We start from the raw sequence: 13,398 nt of genomic DNA, 5'->3' as shown, positions 1-13,398 counted from the left end.
AACTTGGTAAAGCATAAGAAAAACAATATAAATCACTGTAATCATACTGACCTGCACCAATAAAGGGAGCCCCTTAAAAACAAAACCCAAAAGCAACCTTTTTATTTTCACCCACAAATATCCCTCCCCCCCACCCATTTTCCAGTACATGATATGGTAAAGTAAATGGTGCCATTCAAAAATGCAACATATCCTGCAAAAAAAAAAAAAAAAAAAAAGAAACCATCACACTGCTATGTGAACGGAAAAGTAAAAAAAGGTATGAAAGTTAGAAGAAGAAAAAAAGAATCGACCCCTTTTCCTCCAAAAATTACGCCACTCTTGCCTATAGGCTGTGACCGATATTGCAGTTCAACCATATTCAAGTAACTAGCGGGAACCTGCAATACCAGTCACAACCCATGGATGACAGTGGTGCTATTTTGGTAAAATAAGAAATTATTATTATTATTATTATTATTAAGTTTTTTTGTTTTTTCTTTTCTAATCACATACATCATTAATCAAAACTTCTTTAGGATTTCCCTATAATGGAATGTAATAGGTCTCGGCAATAACTTAGATTAAAAGCATGCGGGTCTGCCTCTGACCTGCAGGCGCTGGCATCCGGATATAGGCACAGTTCCCTAATGTAGAATTTAAAGTGGCTCCAAACGGAGCTTAGCCAGGAAATGGTTTGTACAATGGTTTTAATATTTTTTATTTTTCAGTCTTTCCACACTGTGCAAAAACATCTGACGGTGGAAGAACTTTTTGGAACCTCCTTACTGAAAGATCAGCATACAACCGCATACCCTACACAGGAAATCAAAGACCTCTTCCTTCCCGATGTAGGAGAATGTAACGTCTTCTGTCAATCAAAACCCATACAGCCGGTGATCGTGAAGGCAGAAGCGAGAAGCTTTAACTGCAGCGCTAGTGATTTCAGTCACCCAGCCTGTCTGGCACCGGCGGTGATTCCTCCAGGGCCTGTGACACAATTGCACTCTCAGAAAGTGAATACGTTTCCTGGCCGTGCAAGCCCCGGTCTTGGCCCGTCATCTGAAATCCTGAGCACATCCGCCCCACTTAACTCCAGCTTGATACACACCAGGCAAATGTCTCCCCTTATGAGTCAGTCAGTTTCAGATGGCGGCAGCGCCCCCCAGACTCAACCTTTCCTACCACCGTTGGCCCCTATCCGAAGCGGCAGCTTTTCCAGCACCTCTCATCCAAATGTAGATCTCCTGCAGAAGCTAACGCTGAATCCACAGGTCAGCACGTTGCCACCTCCGACCATGAACAAAAGCATAATGGCACCAAATTTTGCCTGCTCAACCAACCAGCTGGCGACACCAGAGAGTTTCAAAGACAGTTCTGTGAAAGGCATGCCATCAGGACCTCTCCAGGTATAGTGTGAAACAGTGCGCCTAAACATTAAAAGGCGAGAGACCACGTGCCAGGAGCACAACCAGTCCCTAGTGCACGGTTTTAGCCCCTCTTTCAGTGGAAGAGCAGGCCGTACATGTGTAATCTGTCTCCATTGAAATGAATGGGAGTAATAAAATCATACATCACTGGCCTATCTCCAGAAACCCCCCAGTTGTTTTGTTTTCTTTATTGGTGGGGGTCTCTGCACATAAAGGGCATCTGTCAGCAGATCTGCACCTATGACCCTGGCTGACCTGTTACATGTGCGCTTGGCAGCTGAAGGCATCTGTGTTGGTCCCATGTTCATATGTGCCCGCATTACCGAGAGATGATTGACAGGGCCAGGCATTGTATACGTTATTATTCCTGGCCCTGTTGATCAAAGAGCAGAGGGTGCGGCAGCTGCAGAGAGAGCAGAGTCTCTAGGTGTAATGACAACGCCCCCGTTGCTCCCAGAGAATAAAGAGTAATGCGGACACATATGAGCATGGGACCGACACAGATGCCTTCAGCTGCCAAGCGCACATGTAACAGGTCAGCCAGTGTCATAGGTACAAAACTGTTGACAGATGCCCTTTATGTACAGAGACCCCCTCCCACCCCCCCGGGTCATTGCTTTATGGCTATTTAGCATGAGACTTGTGGCCCAAAGAATGAAGTTCTGTTTCTTTCCAGTGTTTTTGGCATGCATCATGGGCAAAATGAAGAACCAGCATGGCTGTAACTCATGCTGTGGCACAACCTTACAATGGTTTTCTGCTTTGGGCAATACCTTTTTAAAAGTTAAAAAGATGACTGCAAGAAACTGATCACATTATGCTACCTGCTGGAATCACTGGGGATCGGCTGTAATCTTTGTGGAATCCATTTCCTGTGCTGAGGACCACATCGGCACTGGCCGTGTGCGCTCCGTTTGCGGACCCATTGACTTGAACATGTTCTATCCTTTTGCAGTGTGGAGGCACGGACCCGAAAGCCCACGGAAGCACTTCGTAGTGCTCCCATGGGCTTCCAATCCGTGCCTCCGCTCCTAAATAGGTAAAGTACTATCTTCGGTCGTATGTTGCGGATCTCAGACCCATTCAAGTCAATCAGCACCACGGAGCGCACACGGCTAGTGGCCGTATATTGTGCACCTGCTGTTTATGTTCTGTAGCATGGGTACTGAGCCATTACGCTCATGTGCATGAGCCCTAAAGGGCATCTGTCAGATTTGTACCTATGACACTGGCTGACCTGTTTCATGTGCACTTGGCAGCGGAAGGCATCTGTGTTGGTCCCATGTTCCCATAGGGGCATTGCCATTACGCCTAGAGGCTCAGTTCTCTCTGCAACTGCCGCGCCCTGACAGGGCCAGGTGTGATGATGAGAGCAGAGGCTCTAGGTGTAATGACAACGCCCCCATTGCTCCTAGAGGCTCATTTGCATATATTAAAACATCATTTTTCTCAGCAATGCGGGCACATAGGAACATGGGACCAACACAGATGCCTTCAGCTGCCAAGTGCACATGTAACAGGTCAGCCAGTGTCATAGGTAGAAATAGACGTTTGCATATCTAAGCTTTAACCGCCATTGAGTCAGGGGGTTCCTGTCCTGGTCCACCATGCACATAAAATGGGTTATGCAGAGGTTTGATATTGATGACCTACCCTCATTACACTTCATGTCGTCAACTTTTCAGCGGCGGTGTAGTGTAATTGCAAGTACTCGCTCCATTCAAGTAATGGAGCGCGTACTTGCAATTACACTGTGCTTCTGAGACGACGGGCAGTGTAATGAAGAGGAAGTAGCACTTGCATGATCGGTGGGGTGTCGGGTGTTGGACCACCGCTGATAAGATATTGATCGGATTCCTGAGGATGGGTTGTCAATATAAACCCCTTCCCTGCACAGCCCCCTTCAAGTATATGACCAGCTACGTACAAGGGACCTGGTTTAGAAGTAATGTTTTCTTGGGGCATATATATTTGATCCACCATCTGATGCCAACATTTCCTGCACGACTTGCATGATTCAGCTCTATGCAACACAATCTCTTCATCTTCTCTAATCTCTTGGCATACACACATTTTATTTTTACTTCTTTGTCTGTAGAATGCGCATGAAAAGAGAGCACCTGAAACATTTGCCCAGCCCTTGGGTGTGTCCAAGGCGGTAGCAGTAAGTATTGGCTTTATAGTGATAGCAAAGTTTGAGCATTGGCAGCGGTGCCAAGATGTCTTATAAGATCACTGGCAGAGTTTGCATGTTGGCATTGAATGAGCAAGAGAGAACGCGAGGCCTTCTGGGACTAATCGGCTATAGAAGAATTGTCTGGAGCACAGAGAAATATTAGCAGAGTGCTCGTGAATGCTGATTTTCTATTTGGAGCGCTCGCTTCCCCAAAATATCTTTTGTATTCTGCTGTACCCAGATCTGTGCCAGTTCTGAGGATAGATATGTATTCCCAAATAGTTTACACTGCAGCCATTTATATATTTAGACTGTTGAAAATCATCAGTTGTGCAAGTGGCTGTGCAATTTAGAGATCCTTGTCTGAAGACATCTGAGAGCTACCTCCATGGTATAAAGGGATTGCCTGCATGGTGAGTCAATGGTTAAAAGGCTGTGAGCAGCTTTGGACGTCTTTTTTTTTTTTTTTCTTTATCATTGCATTTTTACTCATTTTGGACAAAAACATTTTTTCAGTTAGGCTACTTTCACACTGGCGTTTCTGGGTCCACTTGTGAGATCCGTTTCAGGGCTCCCACAAGCGTCCCAAAACGGATCAGTTCAGCCCCAATGCATTCTGAATGGATAAGGATCCGCTCAGAATGCATCAGTTTGGTCTCCGTTCCGCTTTTGAGGCGGACACTAAAACGCAGCTTGCAGCGTTTTGATGTCCGCCTGACGATGCGGAGCCAAACGGATTCGTCCTGACTTACAATTTAAGTCAATGGGGACGGATCCGTTTTCACTGACACAATATGGTGCAATTGAAAACGGATCCGTCCCCCATATACTTTCAATGTAAGTCAAGACAGATCCGTTTAGACTTTTTGAATAAATAATGCAAATTGATCCGTTATGAATGGATACAAGCGTTTGCATTATCGGTGCGGATCAGTATGTGCAGATACAAGACGGATCCGCACCGGACGCAGGTGTGAAAGTAGCCTTAGTCTTTTTTTTTCAAATTTTCAACATTTTCTGTTTTGTAGCCTTCACTTTCTGTACTGATGGCTCTCGTGTGTAGCCCTGATCTCTGAACTCCTGACAGCTCAAAAACACTCATGGCTAAATTCTTCTCAAAGTGATAAGAATATGACTTAAATGAGGGTTTATGAGCTGTTGGGAGTTGAGATAAGGTGCTGTCAGGGCATCTGCCTGATGGAGCCTCTGCAAAACACAAAATAAGGTAGTCTGCATATACACTGAAAGTGAGGGCTATAGAACAGAAAATTTTAATAAAGATCAATTGAAAAAAAGATTTTAGCCCAAGTTAAGTAAAATGCAATAATTAAATCAAACTACATCCAAAGCTGTTCATAGCCTTTAACCACTGAGCCACCATGCTGGCCATATCTACACAACATCAGAGCAGCTGCCTGACCAAGTCTATGAAACAGAAAGATGGTTTGCAGAAGCACTGAAATTGTTGAAAATCTTTAATAAAGGCCAATAGAAAAAAATATATTTTTAGCCCAAAATTAGTAAAATGCAGTAATAAAAAAAAATAGCCTCCCAAGGTGTTCGTAGCTTTTAAGACTTTCCAGCACATGATGCGGATGATCACACATAAGATCTGCACGTCCTTCCATGTGGATTTATGTGTGTTTCTGCAACATATCCGCACCAATATCCGCAATTTCTAATAGCGGGTTAAATGTGATTTTTGCCGATCTTACGCTTCATTGGAAAAGGGTGAAATCCGTGTTTGAAACCGCAAATGTAATTGACATGTTGCGGTTTTAGAAATCCGCACTATAGGTCCATTTCTGCACAGAAACAATCCACAAAGTGTACATGACATTTGTGTAATCTCATATACTTTGCTGGTACTGTACTACGCTGTGGTTTTTTTTTTTTCCGCAGGGCAATCCGCGCAGAAAAAAACGTGCAGGTGGCCTTAAGGAGGTTCTCTAGGAATTAAGAAAATGAAAATACTTAAATATTATTTTAGTATAAATATATTCCCAAATACCTTTCATTAGTTATAATATAATGGCTCGTTTTGTCTGGGGAGCAATCATTACGAGAAATAAAATGGCCGCCGTCCTATTAGCATACACAAAACCTAATCGCAGAGGATGACAAGTTACTTCACAACATTGACATAAGAAGATCTGCCTCATCCTTCTCTCTGCTCTACTTGTCAGGGATTATGATCCTGAATACAGCTGATAAGATCTTCAGCTGAATCTCTGTAGGAATGGAGTTCATGAGGAGACATGAAGTACAGAGAGGATGGACAGGACAGACTGTGGTAATGGAGACTGCCGTACATACAAGTGCTGCTGTTCATCAGCTATATCCCTTCCTCCTCTCTCTACTTCATGTCTCCTCATGAACTCCATTCCTACAGAGATTCATCTGAAGATAATATAAAAACTCTTTTCAGGATCACAATCCCTGACTAGTAAGAGAGCAAGATGGCGCAGCTCTTTAACTTGTCCTCCTGTGTAATTAAGACAGGTTTTGTGTGTAGTAATAGGATGGCGGCCATTTTATTTCTCCTAATGATTGCTCCCTGGCCAAAACGAGCCATTATAACTAATGAAAGGTATTTGGTAATATATTGATAATGAAGTAATATTTAAGTATTTTCATTTTCTTAATTCCCGGAAAACCCCTTTAAGGTTTTTTCAGGGATTTAAATATTGATGACTTATCCACAGGAAAGGTCATCAATATCAGCTGTTTGAAGAGGTCACAGCTCTCCGGGGAGCATGTAGGCCTCTTCCTAGGCATGTCGCCTCCATCGGTCACATGGCCTTTGTGCACCTCATTGCCACCCACGTGAATGTGGCTGAGCTGCAATACCAAACACAGCCACTATACAATGTACGGCGCTCTGCTTGCATTTTTTTCTGGACCTATATTGTAACGCCTGCCCCTGCTGACTGAAGCTTCCTTTTGTCTGCACTCATTTATTTGATTGTCTGATTGTTCAGAGGACTGGGAGCCTTGACGTGCATAAGTTACCAGATCCTGACCTTATATATGCTATATGCACAAAAGTATTGGGACACCAACACAATAAACCTGCTGGAGCTTTTGTGACATCCCATTCTGAATCGATAGGCCATTAATATGGATTTGGTCTCCCCTTTGCTTTTCTTGAAAGGCTTTCTACAAGTTTTTGGAGGGTGTCGGGGGGAATTTTCGCTCCGCTCATCCAGAACATTATGTGTGAGGTCAGACACATATGATGGAGAGGACCTGGCTCACAATCTCCATTCTAGTTCATCCCAAATGTGTTTGATGTGGAAGAACTTGACTGCACAGAGCTCTGACCTCAACCCCATTACACTCCCCAAACTGTGCCTTATGGACCTTGCTTGAGGCACGGTCATGCTGGAACAGAATAGGGCCTTCCTCAAATTATTCCCACAAACTTGGAAGCACACAGTTGTCCAAATTGTCTTACAATGCTGAAACTTTAAGATCTCCCTTCCCTGGAGCAAAGAGGCCTAGCCTGACCCCTGGAAAACCAGCCCGTAGCATTATCCCTCCCTCAATGTAGTGCGGCAGGTAACGTTCTCCTGTCATTCACCAAACCCAGACTCCTCCATCAGATGGCCAGAGAAACCGGATTAGTCACTCCACAGGATGTGTTGACACCGCTCCGGAGTCCAGTGGTAGCATGCTTTTCACAACTCCATCTGACGCTTGGCATTGTGTTTGGTGATGTAAGGCTTGCATTCAGCTGGAATTCAATGAGAATTTTTTAGAAAGAGCCATTCTTTCACAAATGTTTGTAAAAGCAGACTACATGACCGAGGACTGGATTTTATACACCTGTGGCAATGGGGATGAATGAGGCAACTTAATTCAAGGATTTAGAGACGTGTCCCAATACTTTTCTCCATATAGTGTACCTTTTAAATAGGAGAAATGTCTAAAATACCATGAAAAAAAGAATGTTATCGGCGTATTGTTTACATCTCTATGGTTTGTCTCTGTTCTTCTCAGGCTTCCCAGTTTGGAACACCTACAACCACAGATGGCGCCTCTGTCCTCTGGTCACCCAGTGTATTTCAGCAATCGGCTATAAAGCACAGTGGCCAAGACGAACGCGCTGTGACGCCGCCTCACATTAACTGCATGGTAGATCGGACGAGATCCTGTTGTAGTGGGTTAGCCCTCAGCCGTCCTCAGCTTCAGGAAACCCTGGTGCATCTTATAAAGGTAAGGCCGTGGTCAGAGTTTACATTTGCTTTGAAAGTTTTCGAAATGGGAATCCATGTGGTCCAAATAAATTTTACACTCCAGGGGAGAAAAGAAGCATAATGTCAATTGTGTACAGTGTGGCACTCGCAGAGGCAGGTCAGTCATGCAAAGGCTATGCACTGCATCGCTGTTAGCTGACCTATCCATCAACCTCCTGTAAGATCAGCCCATTACCTTTGGTACCACCTATTAGGATCAGGCATGGACAGTGTCTGTCACCATAGAGTTCCACTGTAAAAAAAATAATTATATAAAAGTCAGGCAGCACTCCTTCAAAAGCAGCTGTGGTTGTATGGGTGCCCGCAGTAGTCCCTCGATGCAGGACGGAATCAATAGCAAAGAAAATCCGCAGCACTCCTTCAAGTAAAAAAATGTGCAATTTATTCACACATGTCAAAACAGACAACGTTTCGGTCCTCTCACAGAACCTTTCTCAAGTCAAGTGAGTCACTTGACTTGAGAAAGGTTCTGTGAGAGGACCGAAACGTTGTCTGTTTTGACATGTGTGAATAAATTGCACATTTTTTTACTTGAAGGAGTGCTGCGGATTTTCTTTGCTATATATATATATCAGAAAAAAGAGAACGGCACTCCAAAAAGTAAAAGCGGTGAACCCTTTATTCACACCAGTGGTGCAACGTTTCGGCTCTGGTCACGAGCCTTCCTCAAGCTTGAGGAAGGCTCGTGACCAGAGCCGAAACGTTGCACCACTGGTGTGAATAAAGGGTTCACCGCTTTTACTTTTTGGAGTGCCGTTCTCTTTTTTCTGGTATTATTCATCAGGGAAACCAGTCTTTTCCCTTTTGGGACGTGCACCCGCAATCTCCTTTGGAGCCAGTGCCGCCATTTTTACATACATACATACATACATACATACATACATACATACATACATACATACATTTTTTACCGGACCCCAGGATGGAAAGACGTAGTATACTATGCTTTTGTATCCCTTTTTCCCCCCAATGTATCGGATAGCAAAAATGTGATGTGAAAAATAATGGAAAGCCCAATCTGTCATATGATGAACACCAGTGGTGCCCAATGCACTCCATTTTGATGGGAAAACCTAGTGCTGCATGCTGCGCTATTCTTCCCGTTAAATATTATGTGAGCACAAGACCACAAAGTTGCTAGTTTTAACATGTTGGCAAAGTTTGAGCAACGGAAACACCCAGTTGTCAGTGTATTCAATCATTTCCAGGATGAATAACAGAGGAGTGGCACAACACAAAGTAAAGAAATGCTCCAGAATTATTTCATGAGAAATATAAGTACTAAAATATACAGTTTTTAATTGATTTCCTTTAGACGAGGGATCGGCAACCTCCGACACTCCAGCTTTGGTAAAACTACGACTCCCAGCATGCACACTTGGCAGTACTCAGAACTCCCATAGATGTGAATGGAGCATGCTGGGAGTTGTAGTTTTTCAACAGCTGGTGTGCCTGAGGTTGATGACCCCTGATTTAAACCATTACTAATGTAGTGGGGGGCATAGTCCTGCGAGAAAATGTAGAGGTTGTCTGACTAAAGCAAATGGCATTGCCAATGTATTGTGATTGTCCATGTTGCCTCCTTTGCTGACTTGATTAATTTTTCCATCACATTATACACTGCTCGTTTCCATGGTTACGACCACCCTGTAATCCAGCAGCGGTGGTCGTGCTTGCACACTATAGGAAAAAACACCAGCCTATGTGCGATCCCACAGTCCCGGCCACCAGAGAGGCCTGCGCTTTTTCCTATAGTGTGCAAGCACGGCCACTCCTGGTGTATTGCAGGGTGGTCGTAATTATGGGTACGTGCAGTGTATAATGTGATAGAAAAATGACTCCAGCCAGCAAAGGAGGCAACATGGACAATCGCAATACATTAGTAAGTGCCTTGTATTAACTGCATCTACATAATAAATGTCACTTGCTGAAGTGAAACGACCCCTTTAATAGAAATGTCTTATCCTTCTCCACAAAGCGGACAAGAATCGGACATGTTCTATCTTTTTTGCGGGGACGCGGCAAGGACGTAAGCTGTCCACATCTTTTGTGGCCCCATTGAAGTGAATGGGTCCGTATCCGATCCGCAAAAATAAAAATACCGCTGCATGAAGGATCCGTTGGGCCCCAGTGGTGTCCAGCTATGCTGGAACAGACTGACGGAATACGGGAACGCAGATGTGGATGTAGCCTTAGTAGGGGATAGAGTATAATGCTGTTCTCTAATGTTTTAGCCAGCTTGAGGCGCAATTTATACTGAATGTGAGATTATCATTCTTACTATATTGTGCGTAATCTTAATTTTTAGAATGACACCAACTTCCTTAAAACGATTCACGAAGCCTACTTACAAGCGGTGACCAAGAATATGGACAACGTCAAGCTATGAAGAAGGAAGTCCTCTACATATGAATGTATGGAGCAACCAAAAGAACGCGCAGCCGCCCCGTAGCAGAGCAACACGTATTGTGTATATGTGTTGTGTGAGGATTGACTTCTTCATGGCTACAGGGGGCAGCTTCTTGGGTTCATGGGCATCATCTTACACTGAAGATTACGCACATCTGAATAACATGTTTTCTACGGGTTACCTATAGAAAGGCTCTTAACGCTGTACCGGACAGTACCAGGACACTAGTATTGTAGGTTTTACAAAGTCTTGCACATGTAATCCTTTCTTAATGTATTCTACGTCGTTCCTTTTATATATTATAGACCTTATTTGTCTTACCCAATCCAAGTCATTTTAGATTGAAAACTTTTAATAATTGGCTGAAAGTAATCTTTTTGTCCCTGTAAATTAAATGCTTTATTTTTTTTTTAAAATGATTCTAGCCTTGCTGAGATGAATCTGCTATATCTAGCGCACTTTGCTCATGATTTACTGGTGGATGCAAAGGTCCCATGCTCCCCATGCAGTAACCAGTTACTGCACCGACCATGGCATTGTCCTGTCTATGTACCTGCAGTCTAACCAAGAGAGGGTCGTTATATGGACCTGGTATGCTAATGGCATATTAAGGAACCCATTTACATTTCTCCTGGCGGCCACCCTACTGCAAGCCAGCGTTTTACTAAAGTAACAGCAGAGCATGGCCTGGCTGGACTGTGTAAGACTTGGAGAGCATGAAGTTCTGGGCGATCATGGGCAATTATACGCTTGTGATAGAGATGTGTCCTGGAAGTGGTAGGTTTCGTGTAAAAAAAAAAAAAAAAAAAAAAGTCCTATCCAAATGATGTACGAGACTGATCCAATGGGTTTCTCAATACAATCTTATTGCAAATGGTGCTTTAACAGTATTGTTTTTCATTTATCTAATCTCTTATCAAAGGGGTTGTCCTACTGCACGACCGGCAGTCCACCTAATGTCTGGAGGGCCATCAGAATGTGGATGATCATTCTTACTACTTCTTAATTTCTAAAAGGACTCCAGTGTCCTTAAAACAATCAGTCATTTATTACCTATCCTGTGGATAGCTGATATGTGTGTCATGTCGGAGAACCCCTTTAGAACACCATATAACTATGTTGGTGTAGTAAGCAAGATCAAGGATTCAACCGCGTCTCCACATTTTAATATATAGTTTTTATTTTTTAGAAAAATCTGATTAATAAAGTTCTAAGAAAAGATGAATGTGTTTTGAGCACAGCCCTGACCTTTTTTTTTACCCACTCTTAATGCTTAGGCTACTTTCACACTTGCGTTTAACTTTTCCGTTATTTGAGATCCGTGATTGCGTTTTTGTCCCCATTCATTGTCAATGGGGACAAAAGTGAACTGAACAGAACGGAGTGCTCCAAAATGCATTCCGTTCCATTTGGTTGTGTTCCCTACCGTACAGAAAACCGCCGCAAGCTGCAGTTTTCTTTCTGTCATGGGATGCGGAACAAAACCAATCCGGCATGACGCACAATGCAATTCAATGGTGCGGATCTGTTTTCTCGGACACAATAGAAAACGGGTCTCCGTCTCCCATTGACTTACAAGGGTTTTAATGACTGATCCGTCATGGCCATTTTAGTTCACAACGGATGCTGTCCATTGTATTATTACAAACGGAAGCGTTTTTGCTGAACCCTGCGAGTGTGAAAGTAGCCTTCGCAAAGTGAGCTGAATACTTGAGTGATATCAGACAAACTGATTGCTAGGGCCATGCTTCCCGACAACCTTATTATAAAAGGTTGTGTAACCTGTCTGAGCAGCATCGATTCTTTCCTGGCAGCAGATAAGGAGTTAAGACATTTGGCAGCAGGATTTACCGTACATTCTCGACCTGCACTATTAATCAGATTTTTCTACCACAGTAATTTGAGGTTTCATTATTTCCCCCCCATTGTTTATGCTACTAGAGACTCAGCTAATTACTAAGTATTACGGAGATTTATGCTACTGATATAAGAAAATGGATCTTTTGAACAAAAGCATTTATATACAGATATTCAGAATATTTTGTAAGTCATTAGAAAAGGATGTAAATGCCATATTTCTCCATGTCTACAGGTTGTAGCTGTGCATGTGCCTTCAAAAAGCGCATACTTCTCTTCTGTCACCTTTTAATTAAAGGTTTTTTTCCAAGACTTTAATACTGATGACCAATCTTCTGGATAGGTGATCAGTGGGGGTCCGACACCCGGGACCTGCGCCGATCAGCTGTTTGAGAAGGCAGGGGCACTCCTGTGAGCACCGTGGCCTTATCTCCGCTTTTTCCTAGGCCAGTGACGTCACGTTCATCAGTCACGTGACCTAGGAGCAGCTCTGGCCCATAGAAGTGAATCGGGCTGTAGACCTAGCTATAAGGCTAGGTCTACACGATGACAGATAGGGCACAACTACAGTGCAACATTTTGTTACACCAATGTCGCGCGATAATTTTTATAATGGCAGTCTATGGCGTCGCACTGCAACATGCGAAATGCTGCAACTGCGACGCGACAGTCGCAGAAAAATCCATCTTGAAGGGATTTTTTGCGACTGTCGCATGTTGCAGTGCGACACCATAGACTGCCATTATAAAAATTGTCGTGCGACATTGGTGCAACAAAATGTCGCGCGACAAATTTCGTCATGTAGACCTGGCCTAAAATGTACAACGCTATGGTTGGTAAGCTGCGAGAAGGCTGCGGCGCTCACAGAAGCGCTGACACTGTCTTAAACAGGTGATCGTCGGGGGGTCCCAGGTGTCAGCCCCCACCGATTAGTATTAAAATCTCAGAAAACCCTTTTAAATGACTGTATACGTTAGCACTTATTCTTATTTATGTTGTGTGCTCTGTAATCTGCCTTTCTAAGTAGTATGATCTCTACTATTAGACACTATGTGACGTGCACGGCTGCTGTACCGAGGGAACACGAAATCTAGAAGTGAACGGTAAAACTAAACTAGAAATATAGTTGCAATCGCTGTCGTCAGTCAAAGGGGCACGGCTTGTCGTACTGTAGACAGGGCGGAGGGGGGAGGCTTCTGCTCCAACCAGTTGTCATACAGACACAGGACAGGGGGAGGAGGAGGGGAAACATGGCTGATCCATTGAGACACTGGGAAGTTTTCTGTT

At 43.7% G+C, this 13,398-nt stretch overlaps 1 protein-coding gene across 1 annotated transcript in view; it reads left to right on the top strand.

Moving 5' to 3' along the window:
- Window positions 1-12,515, top strand: part of DCP1A (decapping mRNA 1A) — a 68,160-nt gene extending 55,645 nt beyond the window's left edge. The window contains exons 7-10 of the mRNA XM_040407767.1: window positions 711-1,388; window positions 3,508-3,573; window positions 7,588-7,803; window positions 10,153-12,515. Coding sequence (XP_040263701.1) covers window positions 711-1,388; window positions 3,508-3,573; window positions 7,588-7,803; window positions 10,153-10,233 — 1,041 coding nt within the window. The 3' untranslated portion in view covers window positions 10,234-12,515. The remainder of the gene's footprint in view (window positions 1-710; window positions 1,389-3,507; window positions 3,574-7,587; window positions 7,804-10,152) is intronic.
- The last annotated feature ends 883 nt before the right edge of the window (window positions 12,516-13,398 follow it).

This window comes from Bufo bufo, chromosome 9 (assembly GCF_905171765.1).
Source record: "Bufo bufo chromosome 9, aBufBuf1.1, whole genome shotgun sequence".
Classification (NCBI taxonomy): Eukaryota; Metazoa; Chordata; class Amphibia; order Anura; family Bufonidae; genus Bufo; species Bufo bufo.
Note: the sequence above shows the minus strand (reverse complement) of the source record. Positions and strands in the feature narration are given on the sequence as shown.